We start from the raw sequence: 26,871 nt of genomic DNA on the forward strand, positions 1-26,871 counted from the left end.
ATGCCTTTCATCTGAGATTCTTGCAACATTTTACAAAGGCAGATAAATAACCTCATTATGTCCATTTTTCAGATGGGGAAACTAAGGAACCAGACTGGTGAAGTCACTTGCTCAAGTTTCCATTAACAACCAGTGGCAAAGTTGACAGTGACAAGTCTTCCAACTCACAGGCATTGCTTTTAATTTCACTAATAGAACTGTACATTGCAGCAAGTCAAAATAGTGCTGTTAGTTCAACATCAACACCACATGTTGCGGGGAAAAAACTCTGCTATACACTTATATCAAGGGGTCACTGAGGTAAATGATTCTTATGTTTGGTGAGGCCAGTATGTGCCCCATGCAGTTGACATTTCAATGTATTTTCAATATAAATGACTATGCAGGGCTAAGCTACCACTACTAGATTAGAACTTTCAACTCTTAACATTGTATTCTCTATTCCAGTATGGAGAATAACACATGGCTCAACAATAAAGAAAACAAAGTATTATTCTTTCAGAGGGCTGTGCTGAAGAAAGCACAATCAGTGATTTACAAATGGCAATAGACTCACAAGTATCCAGAATCCTATCTTGCTATTTATAGTTAAGGGCAGCACAAAAAAGGTTGCTTCTCTCTTGAGAGGTATTACAGGTCCACTACTTTTTAAAGAATGCAAGTCACACCGATTCTGTTAGAGACAGAACAGGGCTACTTTTCTCTATGTATGGGGCTTAGAATGCCATTACAGCATTGCCATTATTCACAAAGAAAAAGCAAGCAGAGATACTCTTATTAAAATACAAAATCTTGTAGTAATGTCATGCTAAGGTTAGGAGTTTAAACACTAAGGCCAGGTCTATATTAAAAAGCTAGGTTGACCCAGCTACATAGCTCAGGGGGTGAAAAATTCTGACCTAAACCCATAAGTGTAGTTTGACTGCTATATTTTGAGGTGTGGGGGGGTGCAAAGTATGGGTATGCCCCTGCACACACACATGTGCACACTGTAGCCATGGCTCACTGGCTCTCTCCCCCCACCTGGACTGGATACCTGGGCTGGCGGTGCTGGGGAGGGGGATGGGACAGCTTAATGATGGAGCCCAGCTGCTGGCTGGGGTCTCTCTGGCACCAGCTGCTGTGGCGACATTGCTGCTCTGGTGCTGCTGTGGCCGCCTCCCTGGTTCTGCTACTGCCGAGGGGGTGCCACAAGCCAGGCCCGTTTCCCCCCTGCCCATTCATGTATCCTCTTCCCTTCCCCTCCCCTTTCTTCTGCCCATTGTCCCCCACCCCACCCCTTGCCCTGCCCCCCTGCTCGCACTCCCTGTTGTATAGGAAACAGGCAGGCACAAGGACCCAGGAGGAAACATGACGGGGTGGGGGAGGCAGAGCATGGGAATTAAATTATAATTACTGTGCAAGTGGAATACTGAAAAATACAATAGCTGACATTTAAACCTGTTTGGGCATTTCACATTTTAAATTGTGATTGATCCAAAACATTCCACTTTGACTTTAAGTCAACCAACAACTAAAAAAAAAGAAAAAAAGGTGGGGAAAAAGGACAATATACTGTTAAAAACCTCCCCTGGATTGTTGACATGGGTCATTACCATGTAGACACAGAAAACAGAAGGGATGTTTTCATATCCACCTTCTGATGAAAATACTTTTTAAAAATTTGAACACTAGTGATGTTAACTTTTCTAATATGTTAGTACAAAACAAAAACTTACTATCAATGTTGCAAATACAGCATTTTGCACTATTACCAGTCCACTAGCATTTTTCCACTCATCTTCAAAAACATATGTTTGGCATTGCTGCTTACAATCTGGTCCTGACTTTAGGTTTTTAACAACTAGCTTGTAATTGTCCGTATCTATTACTGCATTAATGGGAATTTACAGCTTTTAGTTATCCACTTGCAGTGAAAGTCTTTCGTTGTTCCACTGCACAAAAACACAGATATCAAATATGAACTTTTGAACTGCTTTGTTTTCACTGATATCTGACAAATCTAATTAAGATAATGTCTGATGTCTAATAAGAGTCCCAAACTGCTGCCTTTCTCAAGTCGGCCTCTAGCTGCTTTTCTGCATTCTAAAGTCTACTGAACTTTCCGAGTTAGGATTTCCAAATGACTACAGAGTGCTGCTTTTTCTGTTGCCCAGCCTTCCCTCTCCTGGTGTTTCTTAGGACATCCAGTATGGGCATCATTCATGGTACTTGCTGCTTACAATTTGGATTCATCATTTCAGGAGCATTCTTGTCTGTGGAAGGGAGGGGACCTGAACAAGCCCTTTAATTATACAGTTTTGTCTGTATTTCTAACTGTTCCAACGTCTATCAAATGTTCATTAAAAAGTTAGAAGCTCTCTCCTCTCTCACAGAGGCACACAGAGGAAACTGATTAGAGTAAGATCTAGGAGAAATTCCACCAGGGACAAAATTATTTGGGAAAAAAAAATTGTGCACTTTAGACTTAAATTCTGCAAATGAGAGGGAACCAGGAGGACAAAACAGCTGGTTGAAACCAGCATATAAGTGGAAATGATGACATCTGGAATCACCCTCTAACAACAACTCTTAATACACAGGAATCAAAGGAGAAAATCACTTAGCTGACAAGAGCTCGTGAGAGCCAGTCCCTGGTTGAAGTGGCTTTCTCAGTTCTACTACCTGCACCTCCCTCCTTATCATTGCCCAAACCATGCCTTCCCTTTTCTTTAGTATTGCCACAGCCACCCCTTCACAGGGAATTACTTTCCCCTTACCAAACTGAATCTTCTACATATGCCTTCTGAGCTCCAGAGGCTAAAGGTTAATATTCCACTGCCCAAATACCTTTGCATTCCCCTCCGTCATCCTGGCTGGGATGTTTCTTTTCCTTCCTAAGCCCCATAAACACCTCTCCTCTGTCTTCATCAGCCCCGCTCTCTCTCTCTCACCTCCTTTCTCCCTACTCTGTCACTCCCTCACCAGCCCCCTCACTTCTCTTTCTATCCTCTGAAACCTCCTTCCCTTATTTCTCCCCTTCTCTCACAATCCCAAGCTCCTTTCTCTTCCCTTCATATGTTTTCTTATCCCCCATATCCATCCTCATAGTTTCTCACTCTCAACTCATCTGCTTCCCACACACCCCTTCCTGCCCTTCCAAATCTTCTCAGTTTACACATTGGTCTCACCAACCCCTTCATACCATAACCCATCTTCTTCCTTTTTATCCTTTTGTAACTAATCTCCCATTCACTAATGTCTTCTCCACTCCCTTCCCTTAGTGTCATCTTAGATCACCTGTGCACTGTATGCCTTAAACAGCAGTGAACATGTGCTATTCATTTAGGAAATGAGTAGCTAGAGGATCCACTTTCTGGTTAGAGAGGGGAAAAGTGTGTAGAGAACAGGACATATATTTAGTCTCCTGTGCATCCCATTTGGCTGACAGTCCAGACAGCATAAGTATTCTAAAGAATATTATTTAGCCCTGAGCTAGGCATACAGCATTCTAGGTATAAGAATTGGCAAGCATACGAGACCTGTGTTTTATAACACACAAAAGAATAATTAAAACCTGACTTTATTAATAAGTACACTCCTTTCCCATTAGAACACGAGCCTTCCAAATATCCTGCAGTCTATGAAATGTCAAACAGGAAATGAAAGTCACAGATTACTAAATTTTATGATATATATATTGTTTCATAACTAGAAATGTTCATCCCTAAATAGGATGAAATAATTGTAATGGTAGGGTTGAACAAAAGGCAGTTAAAGCTTAAAACCTTGATACTGGTTATTGTTACCATAAGAAGTGTATGGAGGCACTTTATTTTTTATGAGTTCCCTGTGCAGTCCATACAGTTTTGTGGTATAAAATGTACCATCCTGACACCACCCAGATGTTGATAGTGTGAGCTGAACTAAAGGTCAGATGATCAAATACAGAGTATCTGCTGGCCCCTGGGTATTTGTAAATGGGAACAAGATTACCCTTTGGAGGAACTGTAGAGGCCCTTTGTGATTTGAGCCCCCTTAGGTCCTTTTGCAGATCTGAGCCAGCACTGAGATTTTCAAATCCCAGGGAATTTAGAGACACAATTTCCATTACAATTAATGAAAAATGCACGTACAAATCACCTAGCTGGCTTTGAAAAAAGTCTCAGTCCTGGCTAGGAGGCCCAGATCCCAATGAGATTTGAGTGTCTTAGGCTATGTCTACAGTACAGCCTATGTTGGCATAATTTATGTAACTCAGGGGGTGGTTTATTCACACCCCAAGCAACCTAAGTTACACCAACGTAAGTGTTCATGTCTCCCGTCCGCATAGACTGTCTTCCCCAGACGTGCTGCAGTGGCACAGCTACATTCGTACAGCTACGCCACTGCACCGCCGTCTGTGTAGACATGGCCTTACTTCCCCCTTTGAAAAGTCCAGCCCCTACACTTTATTCTCACCTTCCAAATGGATTATCAAGTGGAAATTTAGTCAAACACATGCTACTTTCCTGAGGAGATCCCCAAGGATTTTCAACCAAAAAAGCATAAAAAGGGTGCTAGTGTTTTTGAGGGGATGTTACAGAGGTGAGAAGTTTCTACAAATGTCCATTTTAATTGGGGGGGGGGTTGTCTTGACTAATAGCCTTTCAAGGCCTTAGTAGAGGATTTATGGACACCCCTTGCTCAAAATGTTGTCTCAAGGGGTGTTTTGTCCTTAGAAAAGTTCTTATCTTTGATGACACTGTAGAAAAAAAGGCAAAACATTCTAACACTATAGACATCCCCTTATTAAAGGAGTCTCTTTCACTGATACAGCGCCATTCCAACCGGCTCATGCTTACAGGGAAGATTGCATTAGTTTCCCATTTGTGTCAAAGGAAGCAAGAGAGCATTAGCCGCTACAATTGTAAAAGTTAGGTTTGGCCACTGGTGTGCTGAAATCTTTGCCTCTCATGACGACTAATGTTGTCTCATTGGTTCCTAATACTCCCCACTCTATCTCTAAGTATAAAACAGGAGATAGATTGATTGTAAACTCTTTGGGGAAGAGGCCATCTTTCTCTTCTGTTTGGACAGAGCCTATTACAGTGGGGTCCTCATCTATTACTAGAGATCCTAGGCAGTAAAGAGTAAAAAGTAAAGAGAATCAAAGCAGCTCATGAAAACAAGGCAAGGACTGTTTTCTTCAGGCTCCAGTCTGACCTGCTACTGGATGCATCAATGGATTAAAATGACACATGTCACTAATGCTTTCTGGGGCCGCATTTAGGGAGCAGTACATTCACATAGGCACATTCTGTCTGGATTTCTCTGTTCCTTTGTAAAGAATAATCAGAGATTTCAGGAGCACTCATATTTATCTGTATCATTCATCCCTTCCTGCTATTGTATCCTCCATGTAACGGAAAATTATCATGCGAGGGTAGACATTGAGTCACACAATCACCAGAATAGATCGCAGAGTAACAGCTCTTTGACCAGCAGAGAGTATCCAACTCATCTTTCTAAACTATAATTAAGGCTGCAAGTCTGTCATGGAGGTCACGGAAGTCACAGATTCTGTGACTTTCCGGGACCTCCGGGACTTCTGCAGCAGCCTTGGGCCAGCTGCACCCGCCGCTGCTGGGGCATTCAAGGGCCGACCCGCACCACCCTCCTCCAGCAGCAGTGGCAGTCCCGGGTCACCCCGCCCCAGCACCACTGGGAATCCCACGCCACACGCTGCCACCCGACCCCCAGCACCTGCGGCGTCCCCAGGCCACCCCCTGTCCCAGAGCACCCAAGATTTAGTCAGGGGCATATAGTACAAGTGATGAATAGGTCATGGACCATGAATTTTTGTTAACTGCCCGTGACCTGTCCATGACTTTTACTAAAAATATCCATGACTAAATCTTAGTCTTAACTATAAGACTTCCTCCCTCCCCCAGGCTGCATGAACACAGGGAGGGTGCCACTGCCAGGGGGAGAGCTGCCTCATTGCTGCTGGGCATCTCCACATGCCTCCCCTCCATGTGTCATCCCTGGCAGCGCCCCATGTCATCTTTGGGGGCATCTTGCCGTTTTCACCCACAATTGGGGCAAGATTACCATGGACAGTTGGGTACTGGAGATCATCCACCATGGATATGCCACAGAGATCCTCTCTTTCCTGCTGGATCGCTCTCTCCGCCCTGGCTTCCTCCTTGAGGACCCATCCCATCAACTGATCCTCCAACAAGAGGCGTATGCTCTTCTCCTCAAGGGGGCAACAGAGCCTGTCACACTTCACTACTCACCATACTTTCTCATCTCAAAGAAGGGTGAAGGGCATTGTTCCAGTCTAGATCTTCGAGTGCTCAATGCATTTATCAAAAAGTCCAAATACGGTAGGGTCATGCTGGCATTGATTATCCCCTCCCTACTTGAAGCAGCCTGGTTCATAGCTCTCAACATGAAAGACGATTACTTCCACATGGACATTCACCCGGCCCACCACAAGTTACTCCATTTTCAAGTAGAGCATCAGCATTACCAATTGTGGGTCCTCCCATTTGGCATAGCAGCAGTGCCAAGAGTGTTCATAAGAATCTTTGCCATAGTAGCAGCCCAGATGCGCTGCCTAGGCTACTCGATATTCCCCTATCTCAACAACTGGATCCTGGTCACACTATTGCAACAGGAAGCAACCTATTTAATCCTCTGTCTTTGCAATCTCCTAGCATCCCTAGATATCTGCGTCAATGAGGAAAAGTCAGCGTTGATACTTACATGATGATATATTTCATGGGAGGGCGGGGGCGACTTGACTCCAGCATGATGAGGCTTTTCTCCAAGCAGACCGCTTCACAGCACTGACAGCCCTCATCGCAGACGTGAGTCACAGACCATGCACTACAGTCAACCACTGTCTCTCCCTCCTTGGTCATATGGCAGCCTGCCCTTACATGATACCACACATACATCTCCATGTGCATTGTCTGCAAGCTTGGCTCTTCTCCATCTATAGACCCGACAGAGACCATATAGAGTCCAGGGGGACCATTCCCAGGGCCATGTTGTCCTCCCTCACATGATGGTCTGATCCCTCCAAGATCCTGATTGGCACCTCCTTCACCCCTTCTACACCACAGACCACAATCACAACAGACCCCTCTCTTGTGGGTTGGGAAGCCCACTTAGGCCACCATGCAGCTCGGGGCTTGTGGACACCACAGGAAGCCAGAAGGCACATAAACATGCTAGAACATATGGTCTGTTTAGCATGCCAGGTCTTCCTCCCATTCATTCAATCCCTCCACATTCAACTGCTCTCCAACAACATGACAGTAGTGTACATCAACAAGCAATGTAGCGCCAGGTCTCCCTCCCTCTGCTTTGAGTTGAACTGACTTTGGAACGGGTGCATCAAGAACCATGTGACGCTTCAAGCCATGTACCTACCAGGCACCAAGAATTCCTGGGCCAACATGCTCAGCAGGACTCTGTACCTCAATCACAAGTGAGAGCTACCTGATGCCACACTCCTCTATCTCTTCATGAAGTGGGGCATTCCCCATTTTCTTTGCTACTCACGAGAACCAAAAGCTGCCCCTCTATTGCTCCAGAGGAAGGACTTTAGGGGAGGACTATCAGGGCAATGCTCTCCTCCTCCCCTTGACAGGCAATGTCCGCTACAACTTTCCCTCCATTCTCCCCCTGCCAGAGGTGCTATGCAAGATTCACCAGGACAGAGCCACCATTATACTCACAGCCTCATTCTGGCCCTGTCAATTCTGGTTCATGGACTTCCTCACACTGTATACCACTCCACCTCTGCACACTCCCAGATCTGTTCCCACAAGATTGGGGGAGGTTTCGTCATCCCAATCCTGGCCCTCTTCACCTCACACCCGGGTTCTTGGATCGGTGTGGAGGATAGATGGTGCATGCTCTACCCCGGTTCGACAAGTCCTTAGCAGCAAAGAGTCCACCAGAGCCTACTACTGAGCTAAATGGAAATGCTTCACAGCATGGGCTCATGGAGCCAACTCCATGGGTGCTCCAGGGCTGGAGCACCCATGGGGAAAAATTAGTGGGTGCTCTGCACCCACTGGCAGCTAACCTCCTCCCCCCCATCCGAGCACGCTGCGTCTCCACTCCTCCGCCTACCTCCCAGCATTTCCTGCCCAGCCGCCACCAAACAACTGGAGGGGGCAGAGTTTGGGCGGGGTAGGGATGAGATGGGGGAGGGCTTAGTGGGAGGGGTGGAGTGGGGGCGTGGCTGGGGGCAAAGGGGGGCTGAGCACCACCGTGGGAGCAGAAGTTGATGCCTATGCATGGGCCCACTGCCACCACCACCGCCACTCACTGAGCACAGTGTCTATTCCACTTGTCTTCGACTACCTCCTTGCCCTCAAGATGTCAGATCTGGCCCTCAATTCTATTAGAGTGTACCTGGGAGCACTCACTGCCTTTCTGCCTCCTATGAATAGCTCCTTGGTGTTTATGCATCCCACCACTATCAGCTTCATGAAAGATTTACTGAACATCTTTCCACCAGTACTAAAGCCCATGCTGCCATGGGATCATAATCTCATCTCTCTGCCATCACAAAGCCACCCTTTGAGCAACATGTTCATTCTCCCACCTCTCGATGGAAGTGACTTTCTTGGTAGCCATTACCTTGCCCACACGAGTCAGTGAAGTCACAACTATGATGGCGGACTCCCCCTACACAATATTCCACAAGGACAAGGTGGTCTTATGGCTTCCCCCTAAATTCCTCCCAAAAGTGGTGTCTGAATTCCACCTAAATCGGTGCATACGCCTGCCAGTTTTCCACCCCAAACCACACACCTCCCCTACTGAAAGAGCCTTGCACTCCCTTGACGTCCGATGTGCACTGGTGCTCTATCTCCCCAGGATTCAACCCTTTTGCACATTGCTGAAACTATTTGTGATCATTGTGAAGGATACAAGGGTCAAGCCCTTTCATCCCAACACATTTCCAAATTGGTCTTAGGTGCATCTGTGAATGCTACAACTAGGGCTGTCAATTAATCACAGTTAACTCACGTGGTTAACTCAAAAAAATTAATCATGATTAAAAAATTAATCACGATTAATTGCAGTTTTAATCGCACTGTTAAACAATAGAATACCAATTGAAATTTGTTAAATATTTTGGATGTTCTTCTACATTTTCATATTATATATATATATATATATGAAATGGTGCATGCTCTACCCCGGTTCGACATACTATATATATATATAGTATTCTGTGTTATAATTGAAATCAAAGTGTATATTATTTTAATTACAAATATTTGAACTGTAAAAATGATAAACAAAAGAAATAATATTTTTCAGTTCACCTCATACAATTACTGTAGTGCAATCTCTTTCTCATGAAACTGAAACTTACAAATGTAGATTTTTTTTGTTACATAACTTCACTCAAAAAACAAAACAATCTAAAACTTCAGAGTCTGTAAGTCCACTCGGTCCTATTTCTTATTCAGCCAATCGCTAAGACAAACAAGTTTGTTTACATTTACAGGAGATAATGCTGCCCTCTTCTTATTTATAATGTCACCAGAAAGTGAGAACAGGAGTTTGCAAAGCAGTTTTGTAGCCAGCACAGCAAGATATTTATGTGTCAGATATGCTAAACATTCATATGCCCCTTCATGCTTCAGCCACCATTCCAGAGGACAAGCTTCCATGCTGATGATGCTTGTTAAAAAAATAGTGTGTTAATTAAATTTGTGACTGAACTCCTTGGGGAGAATTGTCCCCTGCTCTGTTTTACCCACATTCTGCCATATATTTCATGTTATAGCTGTCTCGGATAATGACCCAGCACATGTTGTTCATTTTAAGAACACTTTCACTGCAGATTTGACAAAAGGCGAAGAAGGTACCAATGTGAGATTTCTAAAGGTAACTACAGCACTCAACCTAAGGTTTAAGAATCTGAAGTGCCTTCCAAAATCTGAGAGGGATGAGGTGTGGAGCATGCTTTCAGAAGTTTTAGAAGAGCAACACTTAGATGCGGAAACTACAGAACCCAACCCACCAAAAAGAAAATCAACCTTCTGCTGGTGGCATCTGACTCAGATGATGAAAATGAACATGCGTCGGTCTGCACTGCTTTGGATTGTTATCGAGCAGAACCCATCATCCACATGGATGCATGTCCCCCGGAACAGTGGTTGAAGCATGAAGGGACATATTAATCTTTAGCGCATCTGGCACATAAATATTTTGCGACACCAGTTTCAACAGTGCCATGAGAACATTTGTTCTCACTTTCAGGTGACATTAGAATCATAGAATCATAGTACAGAAAGGGACCTCGAGAAGTCATCTTGTCCAGTCTCCTGCACTTGTGGCAGGACTAAGTATTATCTAGACCATCCCTGACAGGTGTTTGTCTAACCTGCTCTTAAAAATCTCCAATGATGGAGATTCCACAACTTCTCTAGGCAATTTATTCCACTGCTTAACCACCCTGACAGTTAGGAAGATTTTCCCTAATGTTCAAGCTAAACCTCCCTTGCTGCAGTTTAAGTAACATTGTAAACAAGAAGCGGGCAGCATTATGTGCTGCAAATGTAAACAAACTTGCTTGTCTGAGCAATTGGCTGAACAAGAAGTAGGACTGACTGGACTAGCAAGCTCTAAAATTTTGCATTGTTTTATTTTTGAATGCAGTTTTTTTGTGTACATAATTCTACATTTGTAAATTCAACTTTCATGATAAAGATATTGCACTACAGTACTTGTATTAAGTGAACTGAAATAATACTATTTCTTTTGGTTTTTTTACAGTGCAAATACTTGTAATAAAAAATAAATATAAAGTGAGCACTGTACACTTTGTATTCTGTGTTGTAATTGAAATCAATATATTTGAAAATGTAGAAAACATCCCAAAATATTTAAATAAATGGTATTCTATTATTGTTTACAGAACGATTAATTGTGATTCATTTTTTTAATCGCTTGACAACCCTAGCTACAACCAATCCAACATACCCACATCTGATAGAGTCATGGCACACGCTACGCAAGCACAGGCCCCCACATCGGCCTCACTGGTGGACGTTTCCTGACAAGACATCTCTCATGCAGCAATGTGGCGCTCCATTCACCTGTTCATGACACACTATACCATCGCACAAGCAACAGCAACATACATCCCATGGGCCAGGCTGTACTGCAGACCGCACTTCCATTGGAATCCTCGTACCCACCTCCGCACTGATCACTGCTCGTGAGTCACCCAAATGTGGAATACACTTAGAGACCATCAGTCAAAGAAGAGAAGTTATCTATCTGTAACCAGAGGTTCTTCGAGATCTGTCGTCTCTGTCAGTATTCCACTACCTGCCCTCCATCCCCTTCGCTGAGGACTGCATTCCATTACAGTAAGAAAGAGACGGGAGAGGTGTTGATCTGTATGACATCTTATATCCTCAGCTGGGAGCATGAGTAGACGTACAACACACGTGTGGGTCAACAGACACTGCTAAGAAACACTTACAGATTCAGGCACAAGGCACACACGTGCATCCACATGTGGAATATAGATAGGGATCTCACATCTCGAAGAACCTCCAGTTACAGGAGGTAACCTCCTCTTCTCTGTGGAAATAATTACTTGCCATTAAAGCAGTGCAAATCACATGGGAGCTTTGCCTCAGTGACCAAAATTAATGCACATGAACACTATATATTTCCATGACAGGCTGGGATTCTCTCTCTCAATATACCGATAACATACCATACTAATATATGTGTGTGTGAGTGTGATTATATATATTTTATAGACACACGCCTATAGCTTAGAACGTAGGCTGGCTGCTTATCAAATTTTAGCCTAGTCTTTTATTTATTTCTATTTTTTCCCCTCCAGCATTATAATGATATAAAACATTTCAAGGTTCTTTCCTTCAGACTGTGCATTAAATTGCAACAAAGCAATCAGAGTATCCTTACCTGCACAGTGCTGCTCAGGTTTCCATTGGACTTTCACCCCTTCTCTCTGACAGGTTCGGGCATAGGCCAGGAATGACTCGCAATAGCAGTTTTTATGAACTGGACACTCACACATATCTGTTACACAGGACCTGTAAAAAACAGCCCAGAAACAAACAAGGAAAAAAGGTTTTGAAAAACATCCTTCAAGGTTGGAATTATTTTTTTATATAATCATATACAGTTTAAAGCTGCAATAACCTGTGCTGGAGAAATGGCAAACAGGTTGAATGCTTTTTACTCCCAAATCCACATAGAGGGTCTAATCTCTGCAGTTCTGCTATCTTCTATTCTATATGCTCAGAGCTCCCAATTACATCAACGGGAGAGTCATATCAAAGTAGAGAGCCCAGAATATGAGAGTCAAGAGCTGCTATGCAATGAGGATCCTAGACTGTATACTGCAATTAGGGAGCAAGGCAAAGACAATTTGTAGCAAAGACAATTTTGTCTTCATAAAGGCTCCATCTCGGCTCTCCTGAATAATGTCTATTGCAACAACATTTAAGATTAATTCCCAGATTTAAGAGCATTATAAGGAGCAATGAAGACACACACAGTTACTATGCTACGAAGCCCTCAGGGCTCATGAAACAACTAGAGCACAGCAAAAATTTTCAGTTGAACAGTAAAGTCACTGAAAAATGCAATTAAGGGATGACAAAAGCTATTAATTATTTTGGCTCAAATTTGGCAAATACTTTTGGCCAGATAAATTAAAATTAAAATTTTGAAAATGTTAAAATATTTCATTTTGACATTTTTTTATTTTTCATTTTGAAATGTTTTGTTTTGAAATTTAGCTAGAATTGGTTTTAAAGAGATTTACATGTACAAATACCTCAAAAATGTAACATCTCGAAACCTGAAAAAAAAAATTTTGTTTCAGTGAGAAAAATTGAAAAATGTTAGTTTTGGCTTGAAACAAATCAATTTTTTTTCTGGATTTTTCAGGTCGATCACCAAAACAAAACAAAATATGAAAAACAAAAACAAAAAAACAAAAACCCAAAACAAAAAGCCACAAAACTCCCTAAGAACCAATTATTCATTCAGCTCTCAATTCAACCATCTTATTTCACTGAATAATCATAAAACATTGGAGTAAGTAAATCTGCTACTGCACATGTCTGTGTACAAAATTAGCTCATCTAGAACATGTGTCAATTAGGCACAGGCTGAAAATACAAGAACTGATAAGAGGCAATGGATTTGCAAAGTTTGCCGTTTGTGTATGCTTTATATTGTTGCAGTGAGCTGGAAACATTAAGGGACTGATTTTCAGAGGCGCTGGGCATCCATAACTCTAAGTGAAGTCAGTGGGAGCCCGAGGCAGTGCTCAGCTATCTGAAAATCATTTCCCATGTTAGTATTCAGGTTCATCCCCTATTTTGTTCACGTAGGATTAAAGCTATGTTTTAGTCACGGGTATTTTTAGTAAAAGTCATGGACAGGTCACAGGCTGCAAACAAAAATTCACAGGCCTGTGACCTCTCCATGAGTTTTATTAAAAATACCCAGCATGTCTAAAACTTGGGCAGGGGTGCTCGGGAGGGGAGGAGGAGTCCAGGGATGCCGTGGGTGCTGGGGGAGGTGACCTGCGACCCCCGCTGGTACTGGGGGAGAGTTTGGCGGGGCTTACTACGAGCTCTGTCCCTGCAGCTCCTAGACAGCGGAGGCAGGGGCTCCTCTGCTGCTCCCGCCATAAACGCCAGCTGCTGCAGCTTCCATTGGTGGGGAACCAGAGACAATGAGAGCTGCGGGGGCAGGGCCTGCGGGAGCTTCAGGGTGGCCCCCCCACCCCAGGTAAGCACCCACACCCCCCACCCAAACCCTTTCCCCTATCCCTGAGACCCCTCCCACACACCCAAACTGCTGCTTCTGGCAGCCCCTGGGCCAGCACCAGCCGCTGCAGAAGTCATGGAGGTCACAGAATCCGTGACTTCCGTGACAGACTCGCCGCCCTATGTATGATTCACTGAACAAGTTCCCCTTGATAAGTATCGTCCTACCACAGCACACCTGCAAATCTTCACTGACATCCCAAAGCAGTGCTCTGAATGCATCAGGCACTATTACTGAACATAAGTGGTTCCATCTTCCCCCTATAATTTAGGAGGTATATATCAAGGCTTGCCAGCTTTCTAGTCTAGATACTACAGCAGGAGCACAGGAACCTCCCTCTGTCCCTGCCTCGCCTCTTTCCCTGAGGCTCCGCCTCTCCCCAAGGCCACGCCCCCCCACTCCTCTCTCCCCATCCCTAACTGCTTCCCTCTCCCCATTCCTTGTCACTCGATCCTCTCCACCTTCCTCCCCTCCCTCACCAGCTGGGCTCCCTCTGCTCCAGGGCTGGGTCAGGAGATGCAGCCCCTAATGCAGAGCCTGCCTGCCAACAAGATGGAGGTTGGAGGTGGCCCTGGCTGAGCAGGGGCTGTTGTGGGTTGATGATCCTGCACCTCTCCCTCACCTGCAGTAACCAGACTTTTGGTATCTGGTCAGTATATCTGACTGGAGCTGCACAGGTCCCCTTTCGACCAGACTTTCCAGTTGAAAACCAGACATATGGCAACCAATATATCTCATTTCACAAAGCAGATTCCTGATGTGCTATCACAGGAAATTACTATTACAAAGAGAGTCTGTTGTATTTTCTGCAGACCTGTTAAGATATCAGGATAGTTTTATTCTCTCCTAGGCATCCTGTTATCCTCAACTAACCTTGCCTTATCAGCTTTTACTATTATGTATAATTATTCATACAATAATTATTATATTATTGATATCTAAGGCGTTGGGCAGTGGGGGAGATAGGCTCATGCTTGCTTATGGCAGGCTGGCTGTGTGCATGCTGAATTCCCACTTTGGGACTTATAAAATGTTACATTTGAGTCACTTCATCTGGTTTTGAGAACACAAAAATCACAGACCTTCCTGCTGTGAGAGTTTCTGGCCACAGAGAAGAATGCCAGTTCCAACACCAAGCCAGATCAGTTGCCTTAAGTTAAAGATAAGTCTCCATGCACAAAACAATGTGTCTAGATGAGCCAAACCCAAAACTCCAGTTTCAAATACCCGTAGACTTTGGACTAATTTGGATCCAGATCCAAACAGCTCTAGTTTTTAGCCACTCCTTTCTGCCTGGATAAGCATCAAGGCGGGTATGGGTAACATTAAATATTCCCTAAGAAAGATAACACATGAGTGTCAGAATGAATAGTTCTCTAATTTACTCCATTCTTATTGGCTTCAAGTTATTTCTACTTCCATGAGTCGTATAATCCTGGGAAGAGCTGATGGGCCCAATCCTCTGGTTTGGCTGAGGTACAATCACAAGGGGTATATGTGTTGTTTTTGCTTTGTTAATTAAGTATTACTGCTGATCATTTTTGTACTTATTTAACAAAACTAAAAGTAAACAAAACTGTATAAAAGTTAATATTCATCCATCGTCAAAATAGACACTTTTTCTAATGAGATTCTTTATTAACAAAAATAATAAATTAATATTGAAATTGTTTGTTTAAAAAAATCATTTCTGAAGCTACAAGTGAGAAAGTACTTGACCAATTAGATAGCAAAATACAATCACTACTTCCCTCTCGTGGTCCAAGCTGGGAACTCCAGGCAATCCCTTCCTGTGATTGAAAGGGCAGCTTTTTGGGAGAACTTCTTCAGGCAAAAGATGCTTATTCTCTGAAGCCCGAATGATTAAGAGAAAATAGGGTAAGTACTATGAGCCAGTTTAAAAAAAAATTTTTTTCTTGTATGTCAGTAAAATTCTTAATTTCAATCTTATTAGATTCCCATTGGGAGTTTGTGTTTGTTTGTTTTGTTTTAGTTATTGAAACTTCCCCTGCCAAACAAGCAGCATGCCTCCTACTCCCTGCCCAGAAAAAAAAGAAACAGTAGATTCTTGAATGCAATTTACAAGTTCTAATGCTGATCTGTGTCAAAAAAAAATCTTTGTGATGTAGATACTGATTTTTGTTTTCTTTTTTCAATTTTGCTGCTGAGCCATTTCCTGCACTCCAGTGAATGATTTCAAAGTTCCGCTCACCTCCCCCATCCCCTCTTTGCATCTCCTCTGGTTCTATCAAATAAATTAGGAGACACTACTAAACAGATAGCTATAGGGATGTATCTGGAGGCTTAAGGAGTGTCCATGCCCTACAACTGAAGCCCAGTTTCACGCAAAGAAACACCATTTTCTTATGATAGTATATTGTCTGATAATGGAACATTTTGACTTTGCTATCCTCTGAAGTGTTCCAATTCTATTCCAAGGTGAAAACTTTTGTTTAATTAGACTTAAGACTGAGGGTATACAAGAACAGTCCAAGACATTTTGCCAACCAGAGCAGAAAACCTTTTCGGTGTCCCTCCCTTATTCCACTAGAGCAGCCAAGTCTAAATAAATAAATTAAAGGTGGCCAGTCAGTGGAGCAAAAACCACACACTGCACACCCAAGTGGCACAACAGTATAGCTAGAAGTTGGCACCCAGCCTGATGGCCATGATTGCCTGCCCCTAGACCAGCCCTGAGAGTACATATCAGTAACCTAAGATAAAAACATTACAGACATATTGTAACATTCCCATAACCAAGCCCAGGAAATTCAGAGTTAAGGTTACACTTAAAAAAAAATCCAAATGTGTTAGGTAAGGAAGTGCAGTAAGGCAACCAAAACAGCCTTATTTTTGCTCTGTAGTGACACCATGCAATAAAAATATGATTATGATAAAGGCATTTTAGTATTTGTGGTCCTAAATTAGATTAAACTGATTTTAAAGACACATTAGGGTTTTAAATATATATCTTCCCCTTCCCCCCACCCCAGCTCCCCAGTTTCACCACCTTTAGCAGTACGACAAAATCCTAAACAGAGATCAAAAACTACACAACATGGGGGTTAGAAAACAACTCCCTGATGACACTACAAGGTGGTTCAGGGGCACACACTGATTTAAAGAGCAGGCATACTGCCCTTATGTAAATTAATATAATTAGTTTATTTTTGGATACACACGCTCCCTGACTTATGCAATTGTTCCATTCTGGAAAGCTTTGTGTAACTCGAATTTTGCGTAAGTCAGAAACATATACCCAAACGTACGCAAAAAACAAAAAAACACTTAACTCCTATTTCTAGCTTACGCACTTTTCCGTAAGCGCGAATCTGCTTAAGTCGAGTCTTGTGTAACCCGGGGAGCGTCTGTACATACAAATAACCACCTATTGTCAAACCACCAGGCACTTGTGTGATATTGCAAGAAACATTGTGTCCAAATGCATTAGGATAATCTCTGTAAGCATCAGAACAATCCTGAATTCAAACAGGGAAGTGAAACTCCTCATTCTGTTCCTATAACCTTCGGTATACCCTGCAGTGTTCTCCGACTTCAGTTTGGATGTGCTGTTCTTCAGAAAGGAACCTTCTTGATAACAAGAAGTGATTAACTAATTTCTGGGCTTATGTAAATAATTGACTGGTGCCCGTGGCTGGAGTGGGACTGATCAATTTAGAAAGATAGACCCCTTCTCTTGCCTACTACAGTTAAGATTGCAGTGGAATGCATCTTTAGGTCTACCAAGTACGGAAATGGTATTATACAGGGCGAGAGTAAGACTAAATAGAGCTCAGAATGAACAGACAACAGGACTTCAAATCTGCTTGCATTTTGTTCAGACTGAGGAAGAAGTGGGTTCATTCAGACCTAAACACTATTCTTTTCTGCCTTAACTTCCTATATTGAGGATACTTCAGAGTAAACTGGTGCCCTTTTCAACTAGAGCAGCCAGTTGTTTACTCCTTTGCTGGGGACAAATATCTCAAACTAGATTCCTTTTGATGCTGTATATACTTTGTGTGTGTGTGAGAGAGAGAAAGATGGCACTAATAGGGTGTATATAATCACAAACTGTTGCAAGGGAAAATCCATGAAAGTGAAGGCATCCGGCAGCTGTCAGACACACCCTTGCATTAGACAGCCCACATTGCTCCCACATCTTCAAAGCAAACCAGAGGAGTGCACTTCTTCAGCTAAAGGCCTTTTTCACATTAAACCATGGAAAGTGTCCAAGTCCCACAAGAGGGCAGAGAAATGAATCCTATGCTAAATGTACTATTAAAAAAGAAAAGAACAGAACAGAAGAGCAGCACGGTGGTTGCTGCTGCCTCTTACAATGCTGGGCAGTATTGAAATTGCAGATGTTTGGTGTTTTTCACTGAACATCTGCAGTTCCCTTTACTTCACAGGGAACAAGAAGTCAAAAAAAAATCAATCACTAAGAGAGAATGTCTTTTTCATTTAATATTTTACTCCTTTCCTATCACAACACTGATATGGTGTGTAACACATATGAAAACATATCAGTACCTCCAAGCAAAGACCCTGAATAGATGAAAGGCAACATGAAAGTCAAGTTAAAAGACATGAACATTTTGGATTTAAAAACAGACACCAGCCATCTTCAAGGCCTAAATTTTAAACACTACATTTCCTTTACAGTGTGTAGTCTTCCATAATCTAACCCATACCTTAGTTAGATGGGTGGAAAATGGGATTAGCCACACATTTACAAATTGAGAAGACTGTTCGAAGAGCCACCATTTCAAAGACAAGGATCATTCAGCAAGCCCAGCATCCTGTGAGATAGTTGTCTTGGGAGAACTCCATTTACTAGACTGCACAATCCAAGATTTAGTGGTTGTCTCACCTAATTTAACACCAGCAGTGAAGACATCCAAAGTCTATATGGCAGCCAAGCAAGTCACTGCCTTAATCACATTTCAATGCTTACAGTTCAGCAGCAAGATGCAGGAGTTTTTCCCCTGATCCACCATGAGACCTCATTTTTCTTCCCTCATAAGGAAAAAAAGAAAACAAAATGGTTTCTATCAACATCAACATTGTTTTAAAACTGTTAAGGGTTTGGTAGGTTTTGTTTTTGTTTTAAACAAAGGCCTCTAAAGGGTTTTCATTATTTGTTGTTCCCAAGTACTGTATAGAAGCTAAGAAGGGAAGAGGATGCCACACACAAAATATAACAGAAATGTTCACTCTTTCACTTTTATTCATGTAAACTCTGTGTGTGTGTGTGTGTGTGTGTGTGTGTGTGTGTGTGTGTGTGTGTGTGTGTGTGTGTGGCTTTTCCCCTTTTTCTTTTTGGGTATATATGTGGGGGTGGGGTGGGGGGACAATTACTTAAGTCTGAAGCTTGGTGTTTGGAGCTGGAGATACTTATTTCTTGAGTCTCTCTCAGGAAGATACTGACACTATCACCAGAGCAGCAAATAACTCATGGGAAAGGTAATTTTGGAGCCTGAGCAAAATACAGAAGTCATTACATCATTCTCAATGCATTCAAAACATCTGCCTAGGGAACAGAACTGCCTAGTACGCTAAAGATTAGTCATTTTTCATGGATCATTTCTTTCAAGACTAGAGTGCCAGAACTTTGTCCAGTCTGGGCAGCTCCAACACTGAAGAACAGTATAAACCGGCCTTACATCAAGCAACTGGGTGTGGCAAAATGACTCGCTATCCAGCACATCATCTTGGGCTAAGTATGGCATTCCAAGGTTTCTTCTCTGTTGTCAACCAGATCTACTGGTGGTCCCCTTTTGCCCTGGGTCTTCACCCTGCAGCCGGGTCACCTTTGGTCTCACCCCTTTCAGGATAAACTCAGTGCTTCACACCAGGTTGACAGCCCTGTCCAGGCCCAATATTCTTTCTGTCCCCTTGTGTTTGGGGTCTTCCCAGTGAGGCTGCAGGGAAACTCAGTCCCTCCCTCTACCCTGGGTTCTAGCCCAGGGATCTTTGTAGCAAGTGGTTAAGGGCACCCCGATCACGCTTCTTTCCTGAGCTACTTCCTACATCTGCCTGCTTTCTCCTTGGGGAGCTCAATTTCTCAGGTGGGTGGGTGGGGTTGTCTGTCCTAGGGCTCAGACTTTAGTTCTAGTTCTCAAGGCAACAAAGGAAACAAAATTAAATTAACATAAATAGGAGCAGCACCAACTTCTCTATCCTACCAGGATCCTCCAGCCATCTGCCCAACCACTCAGTGCTTGCAGGCCACCCAAGATAGCTGTGACTCTCTCCCATGCTCTTTTCTGGGAGCAGAGGCTGAGAGATCTATACCTCTCTAGGCTGGGGCCTTCTGAATTCAGCTTCTCCTTTTCAAGGCTCCTCCTCCAAGACTAGCATGCCTGTAGGTGCATTGGGGCAAGGCTGCTTGCTTCTCAACCCCTTCTTACCTGGTGTGGGGTTTGTACACCCATCACATAGGAATTCCTCTGAAATGGGGGAATTTCCAGGTGGAATAAAGCCAGCATAACTGAATCTTCACTTCCCCTTTCTGGACCCCCAGCCACCAGGTTGCTGAACTTGCACCCAGAAACCACTGGGAGTGTGGGAGCATAAAGGCTTCATGCAACCTCTCTCTCCTTGAGTCCTGTGTTGAGCACGGCTTGGCCAGATCTGAAAACTGCAACCCAGAGATGTTTACTGTAGGGAGCTCTCATTCTTTTAAAAAGGGACATTGGCTAGAATGTTTGAGAGTTCTGTGACTGTTCCTGGGAATTCCAGGTTGCAAAGGCAGTCTGTGGTTTATAGGTTACAGTAATGGGCTAGGAACCAGAAGGGTCTGAGATTCAAACATATCTAAACTGTGGACTTACTATGTGACCGTGGCTAAGTTACTTGAACTCTTTGTGCCTCAGACAGTCCAGCTGAAAAACTTGGTAAGATGCAGAATCTCACTGTAAATTGGATGCTGCATCTGAGCTGAAGTTTCCTGGGCATGTGTGTTACACACAAACACTTTCTGCAGTTCTAATGTAACCTTCTGTGAATGCCAAGCTTCCTGTTCCATATATCCGTATATATACTTGGCATTCTGAGTTAGTTAAAACTGTAGAAGATGCCCCTATTCACCCTTCCACTGCCAAAGGATCCTTCCAAATATGTTCGTTAAAGGAGTTTTGTAATTTAGGGTATAGGATGCTTCAAATTCAGTGATATTTTTTTTAACCTTTGAAGTCCTGGAAAAAACCTACAATGCATTTTGGATTTCTCAGCACATGCCATTCCTTTCAAAATATTTCTGGGTGTGCAATTTCAGAACCCACACTTCCCATCCAAAATGTAAGAAAATCTGCTATTTTTCAACTCAACGCAATAAATGCAGGCCAGTGTAAAACCTTTTAAAGTTATACTATGCTGCGTAACATCCCTAAAAACCTACAATATATGCTGCTAAAAATATTAACCAAAGGCTTTCTTAAAAGTGCCAAGAACTATTATATATGTATTATTAACCTTTATACAATGAGAACTCTGAGCCAGATTTGCTTTTTATTGCTTGAACCAACAATACTCCGCATCAATCTTATAAAATTAATAATGAAATGCCCTGGAACATTTTCTAAAACCACACAAAATAAAGTTCTCAGGATTGCACAACCCTAAAACGCACCTCAATCTTCTTTGAATCTGGAGCCAGTGTTAAAGGCAGTTAAAACAAAAAAGAAAAAAAAAGCCTGCTCATTTTCTCATAATATTTTCCCCATGATGCACTGGGTGGGCTTTGTCCATTTTGTGCTATAAAATCCAGGTTCTTGAAAAGGAAAGCCTGTATAAAAGCTCTTCAGTAAAAAACACTTGAAGTTGGGCTGAAGAAGACAGACAAGCAGGTCCTACACTCAGCCTCAGGCAGAATTCTGCCTGACTCTGTCAGAATGTTTTCTGGAGCTGCAGGGGAACACACAGTACAGCAGCAGATCCACCACCCTTTGAAACGGTCCATCAGGCACTTACTTCCATGCTGGCCAGCTCCATCAACTAGGATGCAGGAGGTCTGGGGCCATGGTCCCACCCTCATTCCAGCCCTTTTCAGGACACAAGAGGCATTTTGTGCCCTCTTCCTCCTTGTGTGTATTGGTGTAGGGCTGATCACAATCTAGCTCTTAAAGTGATAAACATCGTAAGGGGCTCCTCATTAAGAACATTTTTGGACTAGAGTAAGCCTGTAGAGTTCATATCTTAACATCTTTCAGACAAGGGGCCAATAGCTGGGCACTCTGCAGCATGCCAGTCAAATCCTGCTTACCTTAATTTTGTTAGCAGTATTCATGCAAGTAGTCCCATTAATTTCAGTGTAACTAATGCAAACAGGATTTGGCCCTTTGAAGTCATCTACAACCTAGATGTGTGGTTGAGATGAAGAGTAAAAGGACCTTAATAAGTCTGCTTTGGAGCAGGCATCTCCCTGATCTTGTTACAGAAAGGCAACATGCATAGAATATGTAGACCAATATAAAGAAAGAGAAGGGAATTTTATGACTCCCATCTGCAATAGAGGAACTTAGTGTCTGCAAACCACATATCAGTTTCACTAATTCACATCTGTGTTCATCTGTTTGCAAATATATATCCTAAAATGTGGTAAAAACTGCTCCAATGTTATGTCAGGTAATGCAGATAATGATGAGTATGTCCATCTGTAAAACCACATGGAGGAAAAATGATAGGAGGGAGCATTGCATATAAAAGCATATTTGAGTTCAATGATAAAAAACATAGATCAGCTCTTAAAGATCTTTCATAGGTCTTCCATAGGACCAGGCATACCCCTTTCTCACACCTGACAGGTATTTTCTCGTCATCACTTCCTCATTGGGGGTATAACTAGGATTGTAATAATTGCTGGATTCTTCTGGCCAAACCTGTCCACCCCCAACACCCCTCCCCAAAGCAATTATTTTACAGTGTTATACCAATCAAAGTTACCTATTACTTATTCTGCTGCCTCAGGGTCTTATATTACATATATATGTATATGCTCAACACTAAGGCTGTTATCGCAAATTGCATTGCAGATGAAGAGCCACTGCATCATAATGAAATTTTCAGTCTCCTCTGCCAGGGAAAAAAATCAATAATATTAAGCAGCCTTGGAAGTACATAATATGTATAACTTCATATTTTTCTCTTCGTCTTGGCTTGATTTTTAAAGTGGGCTTAGGTTTTTTGCAGGTACAACTAGAAGCTCTTTTTTAAAATCATGCTATCTACAGAGCGAGAGAGACATAAACATTCATAGGCATAAAAAAGATACAATTTTTTCACACTCTGCAAACATAGTGGAAATCAATCAAGTATTATCACTGCACCAGTTATTCTACTAGTCAGAAAGCTCACCAGTGTATGGGGCCGCCCTCATTTGAAAAACGATGACAAAAGCCAGAGATTTTTCAGGATTTTTCTAAATAATCTTTAGAGCCTCAGAAATTGCTTGAAGATTTTTAAAGCCACAGCTCCAGTGAAATATAAACAAAATAAAGAGATTATTGCTATAGTGAGAACACTGCAAAGTTTAGATCCTCTATTAAAAAAAAGTCACAATAGATCATTTCCTTATTCCCATTGAAAAAAAAGAAAAAAGAAAAAAAAGCAATGGTGCAGTATCTGGAAGTGCCCAACAAAAAATACATCACATCCAATGAAAAGCAAAATGAGAGCAAGGAGCGAGAACTGTTTCCAAAATATAAACACAACTGAAGTTATCTTCAGCTTCTGATGATGATTCACTGTGTTCATATCCTAGGAGGTCTTGTGATAGTAATAATAAACAGGTTGTCTAGTTTAAAGTCTCACAGTCATTACTCATTACAGCACCCTCCCTGACTTAACCCACACAAAATTAATGACAATCAAACTTATTCTTCCTCTAGGTGGCTGCAGAGCATTTAAAAAGCCACGGTCTCCAGATGGAAATTCTATTTAGACAGCTATCTTCTTTCTGCAGATAGGCCCTGATCCTGCTCCAACTGAAAACAACAGCCAAATTCCCAGTGCCCTTGCAGGAGCAGGCCCATACTGTATTTTAAAAGCTGTTTCATTCTTTGTTCTTTATTCAGAATATTTGACTGAAAACAGGATCTTTTATTATAAGAGTCTATCTGATCCTGCTTATCTGAATTCTAATCCTCAACCATTTGTGTGCTCTATTTCTGACTAATTTCCTGCAGGGTCTTGAGCAAGTCACTTAATCTCTCTGTGCCTCAGATTCTCCAATTGTAAAATGGGGATTATAATACTTATTTACTAATCTACTTCCATGTGGGGGTGTTAAACTTAATTTACGGCTACACATGAAGCACATCGAGCACCTTAGATGAAAGGTACCAACTTGGCAGTAGTTTTTCTGCTCCCATGGATTTTTCTACAGGTGGGGGGCCTCAGGGCCCATGTGACCAAAAAATCATGAGCAGATTAACTCTCTGAAAACAAAGATCCTGTTTTCATACCAATATCCCAAGCAAGAAAAGAGGAGAGAACAGGAAAAACATAAAATACAGTATGATGAATAGAAGGAATTTTTTTTTTAAAAAATAGGATCTTTTCAACATTTTCCATTAAACTTTGGTTCCTTGCAGTGCATATTTTGGAATGCAATTCCTTCATGCCCTCAGGGTGGTCTGCATTTTATTATGTTAGCATGGCAGCCCAGTTTATTCCTAGCAGAGCTACTGTGTGCAAAACATTTCCATCCAGATCGGCAGGAGTAACAGCCACATCTAATTTCTGCCACTGATTTTCAGAGCAAGAATTTAACTGGCTTTTTCCACATGCAAAAGAAGTTTGCTTTTTCGTGGTTGTTTAGTGATCACCTCACAATGGGTACAGTGCTGAAGAACAAAGCTGAAGTAACATTTGGATGTATCTAACCTTATCCATATGGTGGCTACATCTCAGATGGGATACCAAAGAAAACCAACCCACAAGCTCACACACAGAAAAGAAGAGGAAATAGAGTTTATGGGTCAAGGGCAGGTGAGCTAGAATCAGGAGAGATTGCTGGAAGCTCATTCCCCCCTCCCCCCGACCCCGTTTATTGATGAGGTTTATAGCCAGAGTTTAGATAGGTGCATTGCATTAGGGAGAGAAGAAATATCAACACGAGAAGCCCTGGAAAGGGTGGGATGAGGGCAGAGCCACGTTCCTGGACACCAGGCAATGCTGGGAGGGAGTAGTGGGTAAGTGCTGGCTACGTTTGCCAAGTTCCAACCAGAACAAGGTTGAGGTACATTTAATGGGGTTCTAGGAAGTCAAGAAACTTGTAGTGCCATACTGGTTGTGTGGATAAAAAGAGGGCTTGCTCTCCAGGGCTGCCTTTCTTGAAAACTTCATAAGCACCAATAAAAAAATTAATGAGCACCTCAGGAAAATGTTAAAATAAAGGGAAAATTGCCAGTTCTTTACCATTCAATTCATGTGTGTCTAGGAGTTTAGAGTTTTAGGGGCAGAGCGCCAGCTAGTGTGAACTGTCACAGTTCCAGGGTGAGCTGCGGTAACATACACCCGCTGATGGCTCTCCCATTTCATTTTTTAAGACTCGTTAAAAATAAAAAGCAGCTACAATTTAATGTTCTTGTGGGGCTGGAAAGAGGAATGAGCAGATAGGTAGGTCTAGTAGGGCAGGAAGAGGGAAATGGGACATATTTCATAACATGAGAAAGAGTAAAGCAAAGAAGAGGAGAATGAAAGGCAGAAGGACTTCCTTGTTAAGGGCATGAACCCAAGAGATGCTAAGCATCTCTCTCTCCAAGTAAACCAGTCAAGACAAAAAGAGTTTGAATTTGGGTTGACTAGGTTTAGTTGCTGGCAGAAGGTATTGATATAGCCAAGTGTGAGGCAGCTTTTCTGACGGGAAAGCCAGCTGCCTACCATCTCATTAAGGCACTGATAGTTGTAATGCCTAGACTCCAAGGTACAATTCCAAAATGTGAAGAGTGTGACACTGATGTGATACTAGCAGAAGAGGCAGAGTCCCGAGAGTCAAACGCCATGGGAACAAAAGACACAGAAAGAAATGGAGGCTAAAATAGAAAGGCCCCATAGTAAACATCTGCAGATGCAGTTGTTTGTGGTGAGGGCTGAACCAGTGAGGAGGAAAGCAGACACTCATGTAGCATCCAGCAGCCCAAAAAAGAAAACTAACACGACTGGTGTAGAAATATCTTTTAGATCAAAAGTCCGGTAGCAATAAAATCTACCTCTTGTATTGAAAAATGTAGATAGAAGGAGGATGCACACTCTCACTCATGGGAACATCTGCTGGAAGAAGCCACTTAAGTAACCATGCAACAACATGGGAGAAACATCTGCAGTGTGTAACCCACCAGCTGTGCAGGAATATCAATACTTCAAATATCTACAGTGCGTTTCCTCTGAGTATTGCAAGCATTTTCCAAACAAATTAAGCTTCACAACACCACTGTAAGGTAGATATTTAGTGGAAGGATTTTTTTTTCCACCAGCACTGAAATGCAGCTGGGTCTGAGTGAAATGCAACACCTGTTTATCAACAGACAACACAACCAAACCATTTTCAGGATAGGAAGTAAGGAAAGTTCCATAGTTAATTCAAATAGCAGGAGAAATTTAGGTAGGGCACAATGTAATTTCTAGAACTGAAATTTAGCCATGTTATCGTGGATATTAACCCCTTTTTGCTGTTACAGGAAGTACAAACACAAGTTGTCAATCACTGGCTTTATGTCATATGACATTTCAATAAGAGCCCTGAATATCTTGTAAATAGTTAATAGATGAGGTGCCAGGAGATGGTGCTCAGGAACATATGACATAGTTTCTGGGTTTTATAAACCAAGAAAATTTATTTTTTGTATTTCAAATGGCTCCCTTAGTATAGTTCTTTACATCAGCATCTAAAAGGCACTTCCACTATCACTCAGCCTCCTAACCTCATACTGGGGGCATTGATTCAACCTAGATTTTCAAGGAAGAATGCTGTCACTCACCCCACTTCCTACAGCATTGTGTGTGTTTCTTAGGGTTTTCCTACCTGAGTCATAT

At 42.4% G+C, this 26,871-nt stretch overlaps 1 protein-coding gene across 1 annotated transcript in view; it reads right to left on the reverse strand.

Moving 5' to 3' along the window:
• The window catches only part of BMPER (BMP binding endothelial regulator), a 208,605-nt gene that overhangs the window by 4,251 nt on the left and 177,483 nt on the right, over nucleotides 1-26,871 (reverse strand). The window contains exon 14 of the mRNA XM_038390677.2: nucleotides 11,950-12,080. Within this exon, the coding sequence (XP_038246605.1) occupies nucleotides 11,950-12,080 (131 nt within the window). The remainder of the gene's footprint in view (nucleotides 1-11,949; nucleotides 12,081-26,871) is intronic.

The sequence above is a fragment of the Dermochelys coriacea genome, chromosome 2 (genome assembly GCF_009764565.3).
Source record: "Dermochelys coriacea isolate rDerCor1 chromosome 2, rDerCor1.pri.v4, whole genome shotgun sequence".
NCBI classification, from domain to species: domain Eukaryota; kingdom Metazoa; phylum Chordata; order Testudines; family Dermochelyidae; genus Dermochelys; species Dermochelys coriacea.